Raw genomic sequence first — 17,523 nt, 5'->3', positions numbered from 1 at the left:
TGTCTTTACTTTAAAATAGATTTTCTGGCAAAATATCATTAAAGTTAAAGGAATTTTGTTCTTCATTCATAGATGCCCATGATTTGTAAGACGATATTTAAGTCTCTGCAAAATTTAAAAAACAAAAGCCTATAGATATTTACTAAAATAAAGTTTTCTAAATGGTACAGAACTGTAATATGTAACATCGTAACATGAGCAACCTATAAACTGAAAAAAACTTAAACTTTTACTCAATCTTTCCTTAACCCACTTTCAAGAATTCTTTTACAATAGCAATAATAACTATCCCGTTTCACTGTAAAAAGTTAATTACTGGAGAAACAAACTGCCTGACACATATTACCGATATTTGAAATAAAAAATGGCCACAATGCCTAAGGTGAACTCTATGCAAAAAGGTTAAATTTTTAATTCAAAGAAGTAAGACGGTGAATCTTTTACTCTAAGATATTTAAAATAAGCTGTCACAAGTGATAGATCAGGAAATCAATGTAAATTTTTGTGAGTACGAATGACTGTCCCCGAGGCGAATTCTATCTTAAATGCACACGACATCGCTAAGTTCATCATCCATTGCAGACGGTAAAGTAGTCCCGCGTCTGTGTGCTGGTTCATGACTGTAAAGTTTGATGTGCTTGCTGACGTATTGCATGGTGAGAGCACGGAGTACCTGTTAGAGAATGCACAATACACTCTTGTTAGAAACTGTGCGGCTGAAAATTGAAATGGTCAACAAAGGCATACACGTGGCGAAAGTGAGAATATGAACGATAAGAAGAAGAAATATCACAACTTACATCTTTGTAATTCAGTTCATTGTTTACGCCATGACCTTGGTGGCGCAACTCCCCTTCTTCAATATTCTGAAGAGAAAAAAATGAATATTTCGTTATTCCGATCATAGCAAGATGATACTACAATGTTAGTTGTACTAATGCTTTAGGTATATTCTTTTTGAAAGCTGTGATAACATCTCCGTTTTGCGATTCTGGCAAAGCGTTACGGCATACTGTAACGAAATAAACCAGTATACCTCTGGACTAGTGCTGTTTGATTTGCAGAACATCCATTTGAAAATGTTGGTGATACAGATGCTAGTTGGGATCAAGTTGAATGGAGGTGGCAAGATGGGTCCTCTGATGAAGTCCATCCATAGTGTTGTACGACAGAAAGTCCATTCGATGTCAATGTTTTCCTACAAAAAACATAACTCCAAGTGAGTTGTATACATCGGGTGTAGTAAATCAAATGCAGAATTGATAAATGTTTAGTGTATGGTAACATCCTAAATTCAGCACATTTTGTCAGAAAATTCTTAACTTACAATTGTTGCGAAGATCGGTGCATTTTTGCGAAGATTGCTTAGCTTTTTAATGTTTCTCCTAAACATTGTATTAACACATTTCTCCGTTATGAGCTATTTTAATCATTTAACACCATGGCACTTCAATTCACCTATATATAGTTTGTATTACGTCATGTAGTGGTAGCATTAATACCCAATCAACCATTTCGTGTAGTACATGCCTCAAAAGTGAACGAAACTTTCTGCAACTGTGTCTTCAACCATTCTTTCGCCAAGTCAAGAATAAATATGAGGAGTCGCCTTGTAAAGTGTGGTACCAAAGATATACATTTCTTATCATTTACTACTAATTGACATTGAAAATGACTGGCGTCCCCGTCTTAAATTTATCGGGAAAATAAAATCAATATATTTTAGGCTCAGTGATAGCCTAGGAAATCCAGACGAAACAGTTACTATAATATTTTATGAAATCACAAGATAATAAGAGAGCAAACGCGATATATTATGTTATTTCGTTCTTAATGTCGAAGCACCTAATGTAAATTAGTTATTTTACTGATGTTTGGTATTTTTAGCGAAAATTTAAATGTGGGCATCAGAATGTAATTCCCCATCAGGCCTAAGCCCTCATTCAGTCAAATATCTCAAGGTTGCAGATATTTACTTTCATATAATGAGGAAAGAAGCCATGGATCGATGCACTTTGGTTAATTTAGATCAATATATACTTCACACTGCGCAGGATCTGTGTAGTTCAGCAAGACATATTGATTTGGTATCTAACAAAGTAGAGGATTGTGTACTCACAAGTATATTAAAATAATTACCTTTATTTTCGCGTAGGTTTCAGACATCGTAGCGATGCAGAGGTTTAACAGTATGACGACCATGAATAAGCAAAACATTCCGTATAGTATATTACCGGTTATGGAAATAACCGAGTCTTGGATTTCCTGGAGTTGCTCTACTACATACTTAATTTCAGCAGTTTCATTGACATTTATGTTTATCGGAGAAATATTCAATTCGCCGTTATAATTTGCGCCGAAGACAGACCATATTAGTTTCGGTAAAGCCTTATCCAAACTGAAGCAGAAGTAAAATTAACAATGTTAGATATTAAATAATGTTTTAGTTTTTATACGTATATTATGTGATGATTTTGAAATACATGAAACTGCTTTACTGATGCTGTGAACAAATACTGCTCAAGTGATCTTCTAATATGTATGTTTTATTTTACATTGCGTCTTATGAAGTTATTATTCTATCCGTTTATGTCGTGTTATCTTACGCAGATGAACCCAATTCCTTTTTACAGAGTAAAATGCAAACCTGCTTCGCAAAGGGATTTTTTGGTACCTCGCTCACCCAAATGGGGATTAATATACTAGCAAATCTGTTTCATCAAAAAGTAACTAAAACCTGAAAAGCAAATCACTCATCAATTGTCAAATGGGTGTCATGATGAAGAAAGTAGAAATGGGCCCGGAGATAGTTAATCAGAATTTGGTTAATTTTTTATGTAAAGACAATAATATGTCCCTATGTTAAATGTTTCCTAAATTAATGCATTCTTATGCGGTTACAATCCGTGACAAATTACGGCCAATCTGTTTACTACAACACTATTTCAATAAAGGAATTCGAAAATATATCTTTTGTTGATGTTCATGCTAGGCTAAAATCTTTCGCATATTGAAATATACCCTATTTCTTTTTTTCTATTTTCAATATCAATTTATCATTTCGAAATAAGCATTATGGTGCTACTGCGTGGCAGAAAGCGGCCAATCGCCCCGTCCAGTTTATTATCAGGCTGGCGTAAATTGAAAATAGGAAATGGAGGCTATTGCCTATTTCCAATTTGGTGCAGTCATGCGCAATGACATGTAGTGCCGCTAACCCAGACAGTAAAGGGATTCCGACGTAATTAAATGATAACATTGTAACAAAAATGTATCACGATTATCCCGCGAATTGAACAGACTTTGGCGTCACGATACACTGACCCTTTTGGTACGTGCTGGCGTAATTAGCTCGAAACGAGAGAAGGCAGATCATAAATGTCATCCCCCCTTCTAACTTGAATGACCGTCTAGGGCACGTGATCTTTGCCCCTCAATGGCCCGCCAAACTAAATTTAGCACAGGCATTGCATGCACGAAACGTAATAACACCGCTATACAATAAAAAATGGACCCCCAAATCGGACACTCTTGAAACGAAACAACGTTTCGTTAAGTTTGTTGAGACTGTCGACAGTCATTTGCGCCATTTCGTCGCTGGATTGGGCTGACTCAAAGGGTCGATGTCCGGGTGCAAGTCTTCGGCATTTGCTAGCATTCCCCCAGTGGCGACACTCTCAGAGAGCATGGACATCCATGCTTATTCCACAAAATTTCAAAATACCCTAATCTGGGATTTTTCAACAAAAACGACCCCCTTATTTTGAGGAATACGGAAGAAAATGCGACCAAAAGTACCCCCTTACTTACAGAATCCAGGAGAGGGAGATGTAATGTTAGAATCAGGCCAATGCTGAATTATTGTTTTCACATAATTCACACATTAGAGTCTGAAAGAAACTGTCAACTTTGGAACAGGAATGTCAAACTCATAAAATTCATTAGATTTCGAATTACAGTTTTAAACCACATCAAAGCATAGGAAAAGCACAATGAAACTTTTTGTGAAGTTTGAGTGTCTGATAGGTATTTCCTGGGATATTTCAAACCTTTCTTAAGCCAGGTTTTTGGAAAAATACCTGTGGGTGAGCCACAATGGAAGGGGGTTCGTTTCACAGCAATGAGTGGGTGACGATACAAGACAATGACACTTGGCTGAACTGTAACTGGGAACGCACGTTTATTGACTGCAGTACTGTTACATGACTTACATGTGCTCTCTCGCTCACGCTTACTCTCACTGCCCAAAATACATGGCATGCGTGCTTATATCCTCGGTAGGGCAAAACAATTTTAGTGGGCTGCGTTGTGATTGGCTAGAGTGGCCTGGTCCATAAAGTTTGTGTCAGTTTCCCACAGAAACGAGTGTAATACTAGAACACAACTGGTTTGAACAGGAAATGACTGAATAACAATGTAAACAATAATAATAACACATTGCAATAAAATATAAATCAATAATGTAATTCACGACATACTCCCGGCCGCGAGAAAGAACTCCAAGATTATTGATTCTATATTTTTAACGATCATGGAAATATAACTCTGCAATGTTAGTAACACGAACACAATAATATCTCAGTGTTCAATGTTCACTGAAAACTTGAGTTCACTTAATGAGTTCAAATTAAACTCTTGTATGTGTTCCTTTTCTGTCAAGAGTACATAAATGATCATTCAAGAGTTGCGAAAATCAACAAGTCCAATGTTTGATTTTCTGCATGGCTACTTCTGCAGCCTTGCGAGTCGGACGAGCGCGTTCAGTTCGTGTGGCTTCATCCGTGTTCTGTGGTTGCCTTGCGTTGCCATCGTTGAAGGGATTCCCTACTGGACGTGACGTCAGATCAGCTGTTGACGGGATTCTGCTAATCTCCAACGGATACAGCTTTGTGACTGGGCGATTTGTTTTTCCCAGTCTGGTCTTGATTTCAACGGTGCGTACGATTCCGTCTTCACCGGGTAGTAGACGTGTAACTCTAGCTAAATGCCAATTCACGCGTTTGTCCACGTTGCTGTGGATCAGAACGACGTCACCAACTTTCACAGTGTTATGTTTGGTACCGTCCGTCGTATGTAAGTGTCGTTCTCTGAGAGCACAGGCCCATGGAACGTTTCGTAGATCGTCGTCGGATGGGAAGTGACTGACACTGTGAGGCCGAAGGCCAAACCTCGGTTCTGTATACGAATACAAGGTATGACATGAAAACTCGACCGGTGGCCCGAAACAAACGAAATAAAGCATATACCTAAAAAAAAATTACATCGACCGGTCGGAAATACCTTCAAACCTAGCCTCTCAGCTAAGCGACTGATGCCGTATGTTGTGGGTTCGAATCCGAGTGAAAACTATCCGTATTTTCTACCCTGGGTTGGTAACACTGCTGGTGGACAGAATTGTCCCCAAGGTTATCGTTCGCCCAGTTAAAGCAATGAAATTCGTTTCTCGCTTCGATAAAGTGTGTATGTGTGATGTATGATAGTGAGCATGCGTGCGTGAGTGCTTCACGAACTCTACAACGTGTTGAGCGGTCTCAGTCAGAAAAATGTAACAACTTAGCCGGCTATTGAACCACTCTTTTTTGGGAGTAGAGATTTAGCCGAGTGGTTCTGTCTGTGGCCTCTCAGCTAGGCGACTGATGCCGTATGTTGTGGGTTCGAATCCGAGTGAAAACTATCCGTATTTTCTACCCTGGGTTGGTAACACTGCTGGTGGACAGAATTGTCCCCGAGGTTATCGTTAGCCCAGTTAAAGCGATGAAATTCGTTTCTCGCTTCGATAAAGTGTGTATGTGCGATGTATGATAGTGAGCATGCGTGCGTGAGTGCTTCACGACTCTACAACGTGTTGAGCGGTCTCAGTCAGAAAAATGTAACAACTTAGCCGGCTATTGAACCACTCTTTTTTGGGGGTGGAGATTTAGCCGAGTGGTTCTGTCTGTGGCCTCTCAGCTAGGCGACTGATGCCGTATGTTGTGGGTTCGAATCCGAGTGAAAACTATCCGTATTTTCAAATCTTTACTCTGGTTACGGGATTTCTTTCAAATCTGCCAGTTATGGGCGATAATTAACTGTCCAGCGAATACTCGCACTTGCATTGCCACTCCGTCATTTTGAATAGCTTGTTTACTTCCGAAAGCCTTTGCGAGTGGACAAGTGACCCCGTGACCCCACAACCGCTAAATCCAACCCTTAACCGTTAGGTAAAATTCATACTGTCAGTGAATACAACTTCAGCTATCTGGCAACAAGGCAATCAACGCAAACCATTGCCTCGGCAGCGTGATGTTCAAATCCCGCCATCTGACATTTGTAAACAAAATCTTCACGGGGTCATAACCGATATTTCCTCTACACACAAGAGGTCGATGAGTACGCGTTTGCCATATGGCGTGTGTAGTTGCAGTGATATGGCAGAAACGGACGTGTAGTCGGTGTGCGAGTTGTTGAACGATTTCAGTTTCAAAAGTTCAGTGTTATGTACATTTGCGTTGAGCGATTTGGCAAATCGTTTGGTAACGAATGATCGGTCGGCGCCTTCATCGAAAAGTACGTTGGCGATGGCTTCTTTACCTCTGTAACTGGCGCGGATTTTCGCAGTCTTCAACAGTATGCGGGGAGGAGGAGACATATGTTCCGTGGAGGTCGTATCACGTGATGCGTGTGTGAAATTGACGCTCGCCTGGTTAGCTTTGGAGTCCGAGTTTGGAGAGGTTGAACGGACCTTGCTCTCATCATGAAGGGCGGTATGATGTCGCTGTTTGCACACACGACAAGTGAATCTGGATTTACAATAGTTCGCAGAATGTTTACCTAGACAGTTGAAGCATAAGTGATCGCGTTTGACAATTTCCAGTCTCTGACTTGGTTCGGAGATCTTGATACAATTGTTCGGAGAATGTTGTCCGCTACAGAACGCGCATTTTCTTTGAGTAGGTGGCGATCGTTTCGCGGGAGTAGTAGTATGCGATTTCCGGCGGTTAAATCCAGTGGTAGTGTGGTTAGATCCGCGAGCAGTTTTTGTGTAGAACGCAGAAACCGTGGGGGTGTTATCTCCATCAACCGTAGACAGTTCTGAGAGTTTACTTCCAACTGATAATACGCGAATTTCCTTGGTCATGGCTTTGGTTAATCCCGATAGAGTCCACGAATCGTCGCTGCGACCACGTGCAAGTTGCATTTGGAATTCCTTTGGTAATTTCTCGAGTAGCATCGGGATGAGTAGTTTGCTGAAGTCATTTTCATTCTTTCCCATGACGTTGAGTTCGCGAATAGTGGTTTCCAGTTCATCGTGAAATTGTCGCAAACTTTCTGGATTGTTCGAAGGGGGTGGTTGTTCCCACAAATATCTCATGTGTGCGTTGATAATGAGTTGAGTTCGACCGTACCTCTCTTTCAGTAGTTTGACAGCGGTAGCATAATTTGCGTCGGTGGTCGCGAATCCATCGATAGTACGTTTGGCTTCACCTCCGAGGAAACTGCGCAGGTATACGAATTTCTGCACGTCTGACAAATGTTCGTTGTCATCGATGGCGGACTGGAAGTTATCAAAAAATTGATTCCACTGTCTATAGTCTCCATAGAAGATCGGGATTTCCAATTTTGGTAGTTGTATAGTCTTGTATGGAGTAGCCGGTCGATTTTGTTGTGTTGGAATCGGTTGTTGCGAGGTATCAATGGTGTTGACTTGTTGTGCGGCGGTGGTACGTACCTGTTCAGCAGCTTTGACTGTGTCAATGAATACGGCGACGCTTGAGTATCGGGCGGAGATAGCTCGTTCGAGATCGGCGGTAGTTCCGAATTCTGCATGAGAAATGTCTAATTGATCGTACAGTTCTTGACAGACAGTCAGTAGGCTTTCAAGTTTCCGATCGAGTGTGGGTTTCCCAGTGATGATTTCGTGGTAATCCTTTGATTTGGTTGTGGTAGTGTCATGTTGTCTGATGAGATCTTCTATCGGTTCCAGATGTCCGATGAGAAGGAATTTCGCCTTTTCTCGTCTTTTCAGTAGAGCTTGTAAAGTCGGCATGGTTAGCTGTGATCCTGGTCTCGGCACCAAATTGTGGGTGAGCCACAATGGAAGGGGGTTCGTTTCACAGCAATGAGTGGGTGACGATACAAGACAATGGCACTTGGCTGAACTGTAACTGGGAACGCACGTTTATTGACTGCAGTACTGTTACATGACTTACATGTGCTCTCTCGCTCACGCTCACTCTCACTGCCCAAAATACATGGCATGCGTGCTTATATCCTCGGTAGGGCAAAACAATTTTAGCGGGCTGCATTGTGATTGGCTAGAGTGGCCTGGTCTATAAAGTTTGTGTCGGTTTCCCACAGAAACGAGTGTAATACTAGAACACAACTGGTTTGAACAGGAAATGACTGAATAACAATGTAAACAATAATAATAACACATTGCAATAAAATATAAATCAATAATGTAATTCACGACAATACCCTTTTTTTCTCGATTTCACGGACCGAGATAGGGAATAAAAAACACTCCCCTCCCCGTGATTTTAGGACCACGCATGGATACCCATTTCCCCCGACAGTGACACCACCGGGGGCATTGCTGACTAGCGCCTTCAGCGCTATGCTTGCGGCCCCAGTCCCGGGCCCCAAACCAACCCCGTATGTGCGAGAGACAATAACAATAATAGAAAAGAAAAGGCACAAGGGACTGTCGATAGTCAAAGTGTTGTTTGCCCCGTTCCAACCAGGCCCTGACAACAGGTTGGCACTTTGACAAATTGTTCCAAGATGAAAACATCTCTCGCAGGCATTTGATTGGTTTGATAAATTTATTGACTGGTACATAGCGGACCATTTTGGCATATGCAATGCTCTTTTATAAACCCAGAACACGGTCTTGGCACTCACAGAAAAAGCTTGGTACTTATGCTTGTTACGCAAAATTTCAAAACACTCCTTACTTGGATCTGGGGTTTTCAAGAAAACAGACACCCTTATAATAGTGCGAAATATAGGAGAAACATGAACCAGAAAAAAGTACCTAATTAATTAAGAGTCAGTGAAATAATTACAGATACAGTTACAACCATGTCAATGACCAATGACATCGTCTTGACACATCAGTGTAATCTTTGTTGTTGTCTAACAGATGACCACCACTTATACAGTCTGGGGCAACAAGACAACTTTTGGGAAAAGAGTGTTCATGATGATGCCCTTATTAAAATAGTCACATTTTCACCTCAGCGCTGAAATAGTTGTACGTGTAAGAACATTGTTTACCAGATTTCAAAGTGTTATTCCAATCTTTTCATGGATAAACCTTTGCAAAAAGTACGTGTTTGCATGATGAACAAAAAACTCCCGCTTTTCCATGATTTTGAGAACACGCTTGGGTATCCAAATTTCCATTATAGAACCACAATCAGGTTTATAACCCCTTTGTGAAGAGCAAATCTGGCACCAAATGCGAATCCACTTCCGGGCTGATGATTCGATGAATGTAATATACAGTCACAGTCCCTCCGAGGGACTGTGTTACAGTGTAACAATTACCGTGCGACGCAACGTCTCTGACGTCTGCGTTGGTGACGCAGCATGCCACTGCGCATGTCTGCACCAAATTGGAAATAGGAAATAGCCTGCATTTCCCATTTTCAATTTACGTCGGGCTGGTGAGGGAACAAGGCTTCGCGTTGGCCGCAATCTGCTATCTGGAATTACCATTATGCTTATTTCGAAATCATACGCTTATATTGAAAATAGGAAATAGAAATATCAGTATATTTCAGTATTCAATAGATTTTAGCGTACAAGAAAAATCAACAAAAAAATCTATTTTCAAATTTCTTTATTAAAATTTCGTTGCGGTAAACAGATTGGCCGCGATTTGTCACGGATTGGTTACACTGCATTCCAAATATTGATGCTATCATTTCTTTTGCCGTGCTTTGAAATATAAGGGCAGTTGCTACTGCACACCTACCTATCCCAGCTCTCGGTTTCCTCGTTACTTCGTAAGACAGTATATTTATAATTTTGAAAAATACCAATCCCACAAACAATGACTATAAGCATGAACAAGCAACAAAAGTTATACACGTCTGACGACATCCGAGTAAAGATCAATAGCATTGAACCAAGCTTCTTAAGAAGGTAAAGATATTGAAGAATTCGAAAATTGAGAAATACCACAGTAACTACTTGTACTCTTAACAAAATTATCCCTACAACGAATAATGGACGAAAACTTTCATGCCATACAGACAGACGAAGAATAACTACAATTAAAGCAATGACAGCCATGCTTGTAAAGCTGCAGATATCAATTATATTCCAAGCGTCCCGTATGTACTTGCTGAAACCAAAGGCTATGGCTTGCTGCAGTTCATATACTGAAAAGCCTAATGCTTGCAAAAAGTAGAGAACAAAGTTTGTCGAAGTTAGGAAATGGAATACAAATGCTAAACACGAGAACAAATATGAGATAAATCTAGTCTTTGGTGACATGATGAATGGTGTATGAGGCCATGCAATGTGCGAAAGTGCAAGGAGGGGATGTAACAATCCACAGACAACCACTGCAAATACGGCGTAGAGGAGAGTCCACCAAAATCCTGGGTACTCTGACCACTTAGGTTGGCTATTCAACCATGCTGACCGTAGGATTTCTTGAGTATGAGAATGGCTGATGAACTGTCGGAGGAAATACAGGTATACGTAGGGTAAGTAGCAAAACAAATAACTGCTTTGCCTATCATATCAATTTGACACGCAGAATTATCAAGTTTAATACAAGTATCTTCAAAAATTGATAATAAGTCTTTTGCGGTCAGATTAGGGCAAGTTTTGTGAGAAGAATGAAGACGTTCCATGTCTACAAGGTTGCAACAATGTGTTTTGTAACACAAATCTGCAGATAACGAGGAATGCATGCGCTGATATGACATTGACAATACAAACAGGGCCAAAACGAAATCCGAAGGGACCATAAACCATGAATTTAATGACAAGAACATTTTCAAGAAGAAAAGAATTACCAGATACGCGGAAACGTTAATTTTGCAATATAGCGATTCTTTTCGAAACCTAAACCCATCTGCAGACCTATTTCAATGTATACTTTGGCTTTCTGTTGTCTGGCCGTGTCACTTGGACGGCTTCCATCAACTTACAGTGGCCGGAAAGCTTCTTCCCAACCCCACAGGATAACAAACCTGTATTTTTCAGAAGCCTTGGGATTATGTATTATGTATTATGTCTAGGTAAGTAATTGGTAGAATTTAGATTAGTTTTGACAGTAATTTGCGACATAAACTTTGGGGTATGGGGTAAATTATGGCCATATTTCATGAAAACTATAGAAGATATTGCATATTGCTATATACCATTTTTAAGAAGAATAAATAACCTTTCTAATGATACCCCATAAGCCAGGTCATGTTAAACAGTAAGCTCAGCAGATGACGCACATGAAGACAGGTTTGACAAAAATCCATGTGGGTCACAAAATCGTGTTTTTGCGGTACCCTTCAAAACATGACCGTAACAGCTATTGAGTCCCTATATTTTGTCTGTTAAAATCCTATTTTTTTATTCTAAGGATCCCAAGGCTTCTGGAAAATACAGGTTTGTTATCCTGTGGGGTTGGGGGGAAGGTGCACGTAGACGCCCCCTCTAGCCCACGGCCTAATAGATTGTTAGTAATGCTTGCTGTATAAGTAAGATAAGGAGGCATAGACAATTTTCAAAAAACGTCTTTTCAAAATTATGTTATAAAAAAAATATTTAAAAAATAAATTATAAAATTAAAAATAGACAGTCATCAACAATCTATTGACTTTAAGGAGAAAATGGCAATATGACTATGTGTGTGCGTTTTAAAATCTTCTTTTTAAGGCTGTGCATTATTTCATTGCATAACAATAAAATGCCCATTCACGATATACCAATGTAGCAAAACTTGCAATTTTAGTGAGTAGAGACAACAATCCATTGTAAATACCCAATTTTGACATTTATTTTCTTCTTCAGCACATTGCAATTAGTAAATAACATCCATAAATCTGTTTGATTTGCTTCATTTGGAGGAAACAATAGTTATCGTATTTTCTTCCGGTTAAAAATACTGAATTACCAGAAAATCGATTTAAAGTTATCCAATTCTATGACGTTATATTTTTTTACTAAAACCTTATGCATTTTAGAAAGAGCAGTATCTAAGCTTTCTAAAACTATAAGGTATATGGCATTTCAAGCCAGTTTACTTCATCAAGGAAAGAATGTTGTACCCCTACCCCTAGCTTTTGCAAACCCCATACAGATACACGCAATTGACTCCAAAGTAGTGTATAGTTAAATATCTGATGTTAACACCTTTTTTCTTGTTTAATATGTCGGAATAAATAATTTAAATACAAAAAGTTGTGAAATGTTTGCTTAATAAAAAGTAAATCACAATTGTTACATGGTATTTTGGGTAAAAAATTTCAAAATTGTCAAAAAATTCATTTTAATGTCGTCCTATTCTATGTACACAAATTAATTTTGCTAAAGTTGGTATTCCTCAGAAAGAGCAGTATCTGAGCTTTCCAACAATGTAAGCTTTTTGCGCTATTTCATGCTAGTTTACTCAATTTAGGGGAGGATATAGTACCCCCTACCCCTACCCATTTTTCGCCATTTTTTGCAGTAAATACAAATAAAAAACCCCAGTGCAGACAGGTAGTGCATCCCAAAATATCCAATGTTAACATCTTTTTTTCTAGTTCAGCAGATCCAAAAGAACAAAAAAATACTCATGTAGTAGGTTTATGGGGGCGGGGGGCACGGTGGGCCCCTCCAGCCCACGGACTATAATATTCACCTGTAAGGGCACTTTACGGGCTACATTAACTTATGTAAACATAAATCGGTCTTTGCATTAAATTTGCTCTATATACCTTCTTTTGATCTTTATCGATAGCCTCAGTCACTGTTTTCCAACAACCATTCTCCAACGATGAAAAATTAGGGTCATTTGCACCATTTAGTAATGTCCGTACTGTGGCTAAGTCCTCGCACATTTCCAGTAAATCAATAGTGAAATCTTCCAGTTTCATGCCAATGTTCGACAAATCTACCTGTAAATTATAGGGAAACGCTCACATGTGTATATATCAATATATGAAACTAATGTTTTTCTTCACAGGGGTGGCAGTGCTCTATCCAGAATCTCACGGCCATACCAAACACATATTACCTGATCATGAGGGCCATGGTGCCCACTTGTTACCCTTACGGGAGTGACAAGAAAGATTGCTATCATTAGAGGCCATAGGCTGAGGGCTGTAGTGATGTGCTTCTAGAAATACAAGGCCACGAGGGGTAATAAACATATGTTAGGAGGACATCAAGGGACAGACCAATCTTTTCAGATTTTGAACTCAAGGAATGGACCAGCATTACCACACAGGGAGACCCAAAGGGATAGACCATCCTTACCAGATTGGGGACCTAGAGGAAGAGCCAACCTTGCCCAAAAGGGAGACCGAAAGCACGATCTGACGTCAACAGGTAGGGAGCACTCAAGGTCAAGGTCAAAATTTCCAGGGGATTGTAAAAGGCCTAGCCATTTTTTGCAGGGAACATTGAGTTAACGGCTTTCACTTTTGGAGATTGGGATTTCGAGGTACAGAGTTGAACCCTCACACTGCTTTACACCATATCCCGATATCCATGTATCTTGTAGGCAAAATGAGAAGTGAACATTATGCAGTAGGTCAAAATAAAATTGGAAATAAGAAGAAACATGAAAAGTATTGGTTTAGTTAAAAACAACACCTACAGCCTACCCTAAGATAACTGGTGCCACAAGGACATGTAATGTCCCGTGATTACTAAGGTAGATGTTGAATACATGAGAAACTATAGAAAATGACACCTTTAACCCTTTGCACCCTGAGGCACTGGTACTCCATGACGTCATCGGACATTTATGTCCAAGCCGCGTTCAAAGGGTTAATAATAAACCAATACCTACAGATAAAGAGTATCGAAAACAAAAACGGCAATCCTTGTGATCTTAGCAAACAACAAGGCACTGTAGTGGCCAAAACACCAATCAGACAGTCAAAGAGGATATACATGATGCAGATTTGCTAGAAAGAGGAGCTAATTTGTATTTAAATTCAAACAGAACTCTGTGCAGTCAAGACCCCTATATTTCCGATGGAAATGGAGGCAAATGAAGAAGACTGTATCCTGAATTCACCAAATATGCAAATGCACAGGACCGAGCTGATCACAAATGTAATCAGATACCTCAGTAGAACTGGCAGTGAATATTACTCTTCACTAATACGGCAGCATTGGAACATTAGCCACCAGCGACTTGTCATCAAGTTTGCACAGCATCTTAGCGAACCGTAACATCTCAAGAGCACACCATTGAAGTCACTGTAGACTTGTCAGTTATTGGAGAATGCATTTGACGATATGTAAGCTCATAGATCATTGCTTCCAAGAGAAAAACAAGATTCAGAATACTTTATCGTGTTCCGGATGAATTTTTTTGGTGAAATATGCTGATGCAATCACAGATCCATTTACAAGACTAATGATAATCAATGAAGGTACAATTCTATGAAAAGAACACTATACAGGTTTGTCTGTGTCCTTCCTTAATGGTGCAGGGCTCGAAGCAGCATCGCAGAGTTATATGATGATAAAGCTATGACAAATCAAGTAGGTAACAGATAAGATGTTTTACTTTCTGTAATTCGATAATATGCATTTGCTCAAGTGTTTCGAGTCTGGTCCTACCCTTTCTTATGTTAGGTTTGGAAGATTTTTGACAAGGGAAATGGGTTTTAATTAATTAGTAAGATTTACTAGTTTGTCTGTTAGACAAAGATTGCATTTGTCAGACACATTTTCATAATTGCTTGCTCGTGATGGGATCGACCATGATATCCCCGAATCATTTGTATATGTTATGTAGATAGTAACATATATCATAAGCTACTTAACGAAATCAAGAAGCAATCATGAGATGAGGATTTATATTCAAGTAAGATCTTTATATCATTTTCAAAATTCGACTAGTAAGATTGCGATTCATTAGAGTAGGCTTTGTATGTCACTCACGTTAGAGATGCTGCAAAGACCATCATTTTTCTCCATTTTTCGAAGTCTCTCTGAAATCTCAAAGGCTGTCAGCAGAGGATCATCACTGGTAAAACAAATGTAGGCCGGACTAGATATTGCTGCGTATAACTTGATGTGTTGAAGCTTTGCATTGATATCATCTCTCCTATCTGTAGTAATATGAATGAAACCGACAATTTTATGGCATTAATTGTTGTAATGTGAATTGTATGATACAAACCAAACATCATGTTAAGGGAACTTTCAGTTGCTTTAAGGGACAACTTGGAGGAATTTGGAGAGGATCCGACATGTATAATTTGTTTGTGTGTGCCTTAAAAGACAAAATTGGTGAAATTTATGAATACAGCTGATCATGCTATTCTGGCGGTGCAATGTCTGATTCATACCAATGCTGGGAGAGCTGTCCATCCATTTGGTCTCAAATCCGGACGGAAGATGTGAATGTCTGATGTATAGACGTGCAGGACGGATAGTAGGTCATTAAGTCGTCCCAATCTTGTGCATGAGCCCAACGATTGCTATTTCACCTGCAAGTTACCATTTTGCCTCCACAGTGCAGAGCTAAGCGCGCTGGCAGGACGAGAATGTTTGATCATCCCTCGCAGAAGATAGAAGCAGTAGGCGATGAACGGATTACACATTGCCTCTATTACGACCATTTATTACACAATTTGCAGGAAATGAAAAAGTTATTCAACCCAAAACTAAGAGTGAGTACCATATGCTTTTGTGCATGGCTGAGTTAGGTGAGTGATCAAGTAAGCTCGTTATGTTTGAGGCCTAGCAACGTTTGGACGATCGCAACATGCAAACACAATCATAGCAGTTATTTTCCTTTGGCCAAGAGTGAGTCAATGTGCGATGAAAATTGCATTTAAGTAGCTAATCGTCTATTTCTCCTATTTTTCATCTATCAAACGCATTATAAAATATTGTTTATTATGCAAATATGTATTTAAATTTTTGTGCTCTAGTCTGCGCAAATCTCGAATATGCAGAAGCAGTGATGATCACATGTCAGTTGCATGGATGTTTACTCTGTTACTGCTCAAACATGGCTGCTTTTGAAACATATTAGATGGATAGAGTAGGTGTATGTATGTATGTATGTATGTATGTATGTATGTATGTATGTATGTATGTATGTATGTACGTATGTATGTATGTAATATGGATGCATATATGCATGCAAATGCATCATACATACATTTATATCTGTTTGTTTGTTTGTTTGTAAAAGACATAGAAATACATACTTGTGGGTTCTTGTGGTTCTTTCAGTCTCTGAGCTCCATTTCTTAGTAAATAGAAAACCATTGCAAAGTCGTTGTTCTCTGCTGCCACCTGCAACGGAGTAACCTCGATTCCATTGCTTAAGATCGTCCGTTTTAGATCAAAATTTCGTTCCTGACAAGAGTAAAGGAGAGAAGACAGATTGACAGATATATAAATGTGGGATATACTGCGGTTCATATGTATTCAAACAGAATATACTAAGATATTAAAAGCCATCTCACACTTTAATCTCCATTGTGATTCATCATTTTGCATCATTCTGGCGCTGACTGGTTTCAGGATCCATGAATGCCTAAGCGAATAAATGACAGTAATCTGAACGTGTAAAATAAAAAATTGTAACAAAAGTGTAGAACTTTCTGTAGTAACAACGGATGAGGTATACTTAACAAAAATTGAACGGCCATATTTCGGTATTAACAAAGTAAACGTTTTTGTCCTGTCGGACTTGACGTGAGTCATTCGGCAACAGAATATATACTTTGGCCAAAGTTTTTAGGAAACATAGTTGTGTAGGGTGACCCGAAGTCTCGGGGGAAATAACATTTACCGTCATGTCAAGTATATGTTTACCAATAATGTAAGGTCTAGACTGTAGACACATTTCGGGACCAACATTCCAACTCGGTTTAGTCTTTATGTTTTTAAAAGTCAAAGAGAGATTAATATGGTCTTTTAACATATTTTGATAATCAACTAATCATATAAGACTCTCTTTTGATTATAATCGTTTTATTGATGTCAAGTTCGAAAGAATGTCTGCTGTTATGTAGAGGTCAAGTATTAGTAACGTAGTCCGACATATAGCATTAAGATGAAAGACATGTCAACAGGTTTGAGTGAAGCAACTTTATTCATTCATTCATTCATTTTATTCAATACTTTGGCCACCGGCCTATGGTACAAATATACACTGATTATGTATGGAAAATACATTATGTATGAAAAATAAATGATGACATAGTCCCCACTTGAAGCAGCTTTATGTTATTATTGTTATCGAATTTTCTAATCACAAAGTTTTACAACATATTATCTTCAGCAACTAAGGTGTTTGTTTGATCACTGTTACTGACTACATTGGATAAGTACCTATAGCAT

The 17,523-nt window shown here is 39.1% G+C and overlaps 1 protein-coding gene and 1 long non-coding RNA gene across 2 annotated transcripts; both read right to left on the bottom strand.

Annotated features, from left to right (window-relative positions):
* Positions 1–6,322: 6,322 nt before the first annotated feature.
* On the bottom strand, positions 6,323–8,026 carry LOC139123733 (uncharacterized). The gene has a single exon (XM_070689888.1). It carries the CDS (start codon positions 8,024–8,026, stop codon positions 6,323–6,325), a length of 1,704 nt encoding a protein of 567 aa, XP_070545989.1.
* A 4,897-nt stretch (positions 8,027–12,923) lies between these two features.
* LOC139123717 (uncharacterized) lies at positions 12,924–16,513 on the bottom strand. Its single transcript, XR_011549778.1, has 3 exons — positions 16,383–16,513; positions 15,103–15,272; positions 12,924–13,097 (listed from the first exon to the last, which is right to left on the bottom strand). It is a non-coding gene; the product is annotated as an uncharacterized lncRNA (long non-coding RNA).
* Positions 16,514–17,523: the final 1,010 nt, after the last annotated feature.

Source organism: Ptychodera flava, assembly GCF_041260155.1.
Source record: "Ptychodera flava strain L36383 chromosome 23 unlocalized genomic scaffold, AS_Pfla_20210202 Scaffold_23__1_contigs__length_28996876_pilon, whole genome shotgun sequence".
Classification (NCBI taxonomy): domain Eukaryota; kingdom Metazoa; phylum Hemichordata; class Enteropneusta; family Ptychoderidae; genus Ptychodera; species Ptychodera flava.
Note: the sequence above shows the minus strand (reverse complement) of the source record. Positions and strands in the feature narration are given on the sequence as shown.

Bases quoted from the DNA above. Each gene is read 5' to 3' on its own strand.
- LOC139123733 (XM_070689888.1), bottom strand. From the start codon at position 8,026: ATGCCGACTTTACAAGCTCTACTGAAAAGACGAGAAAAGGCGAAATTC.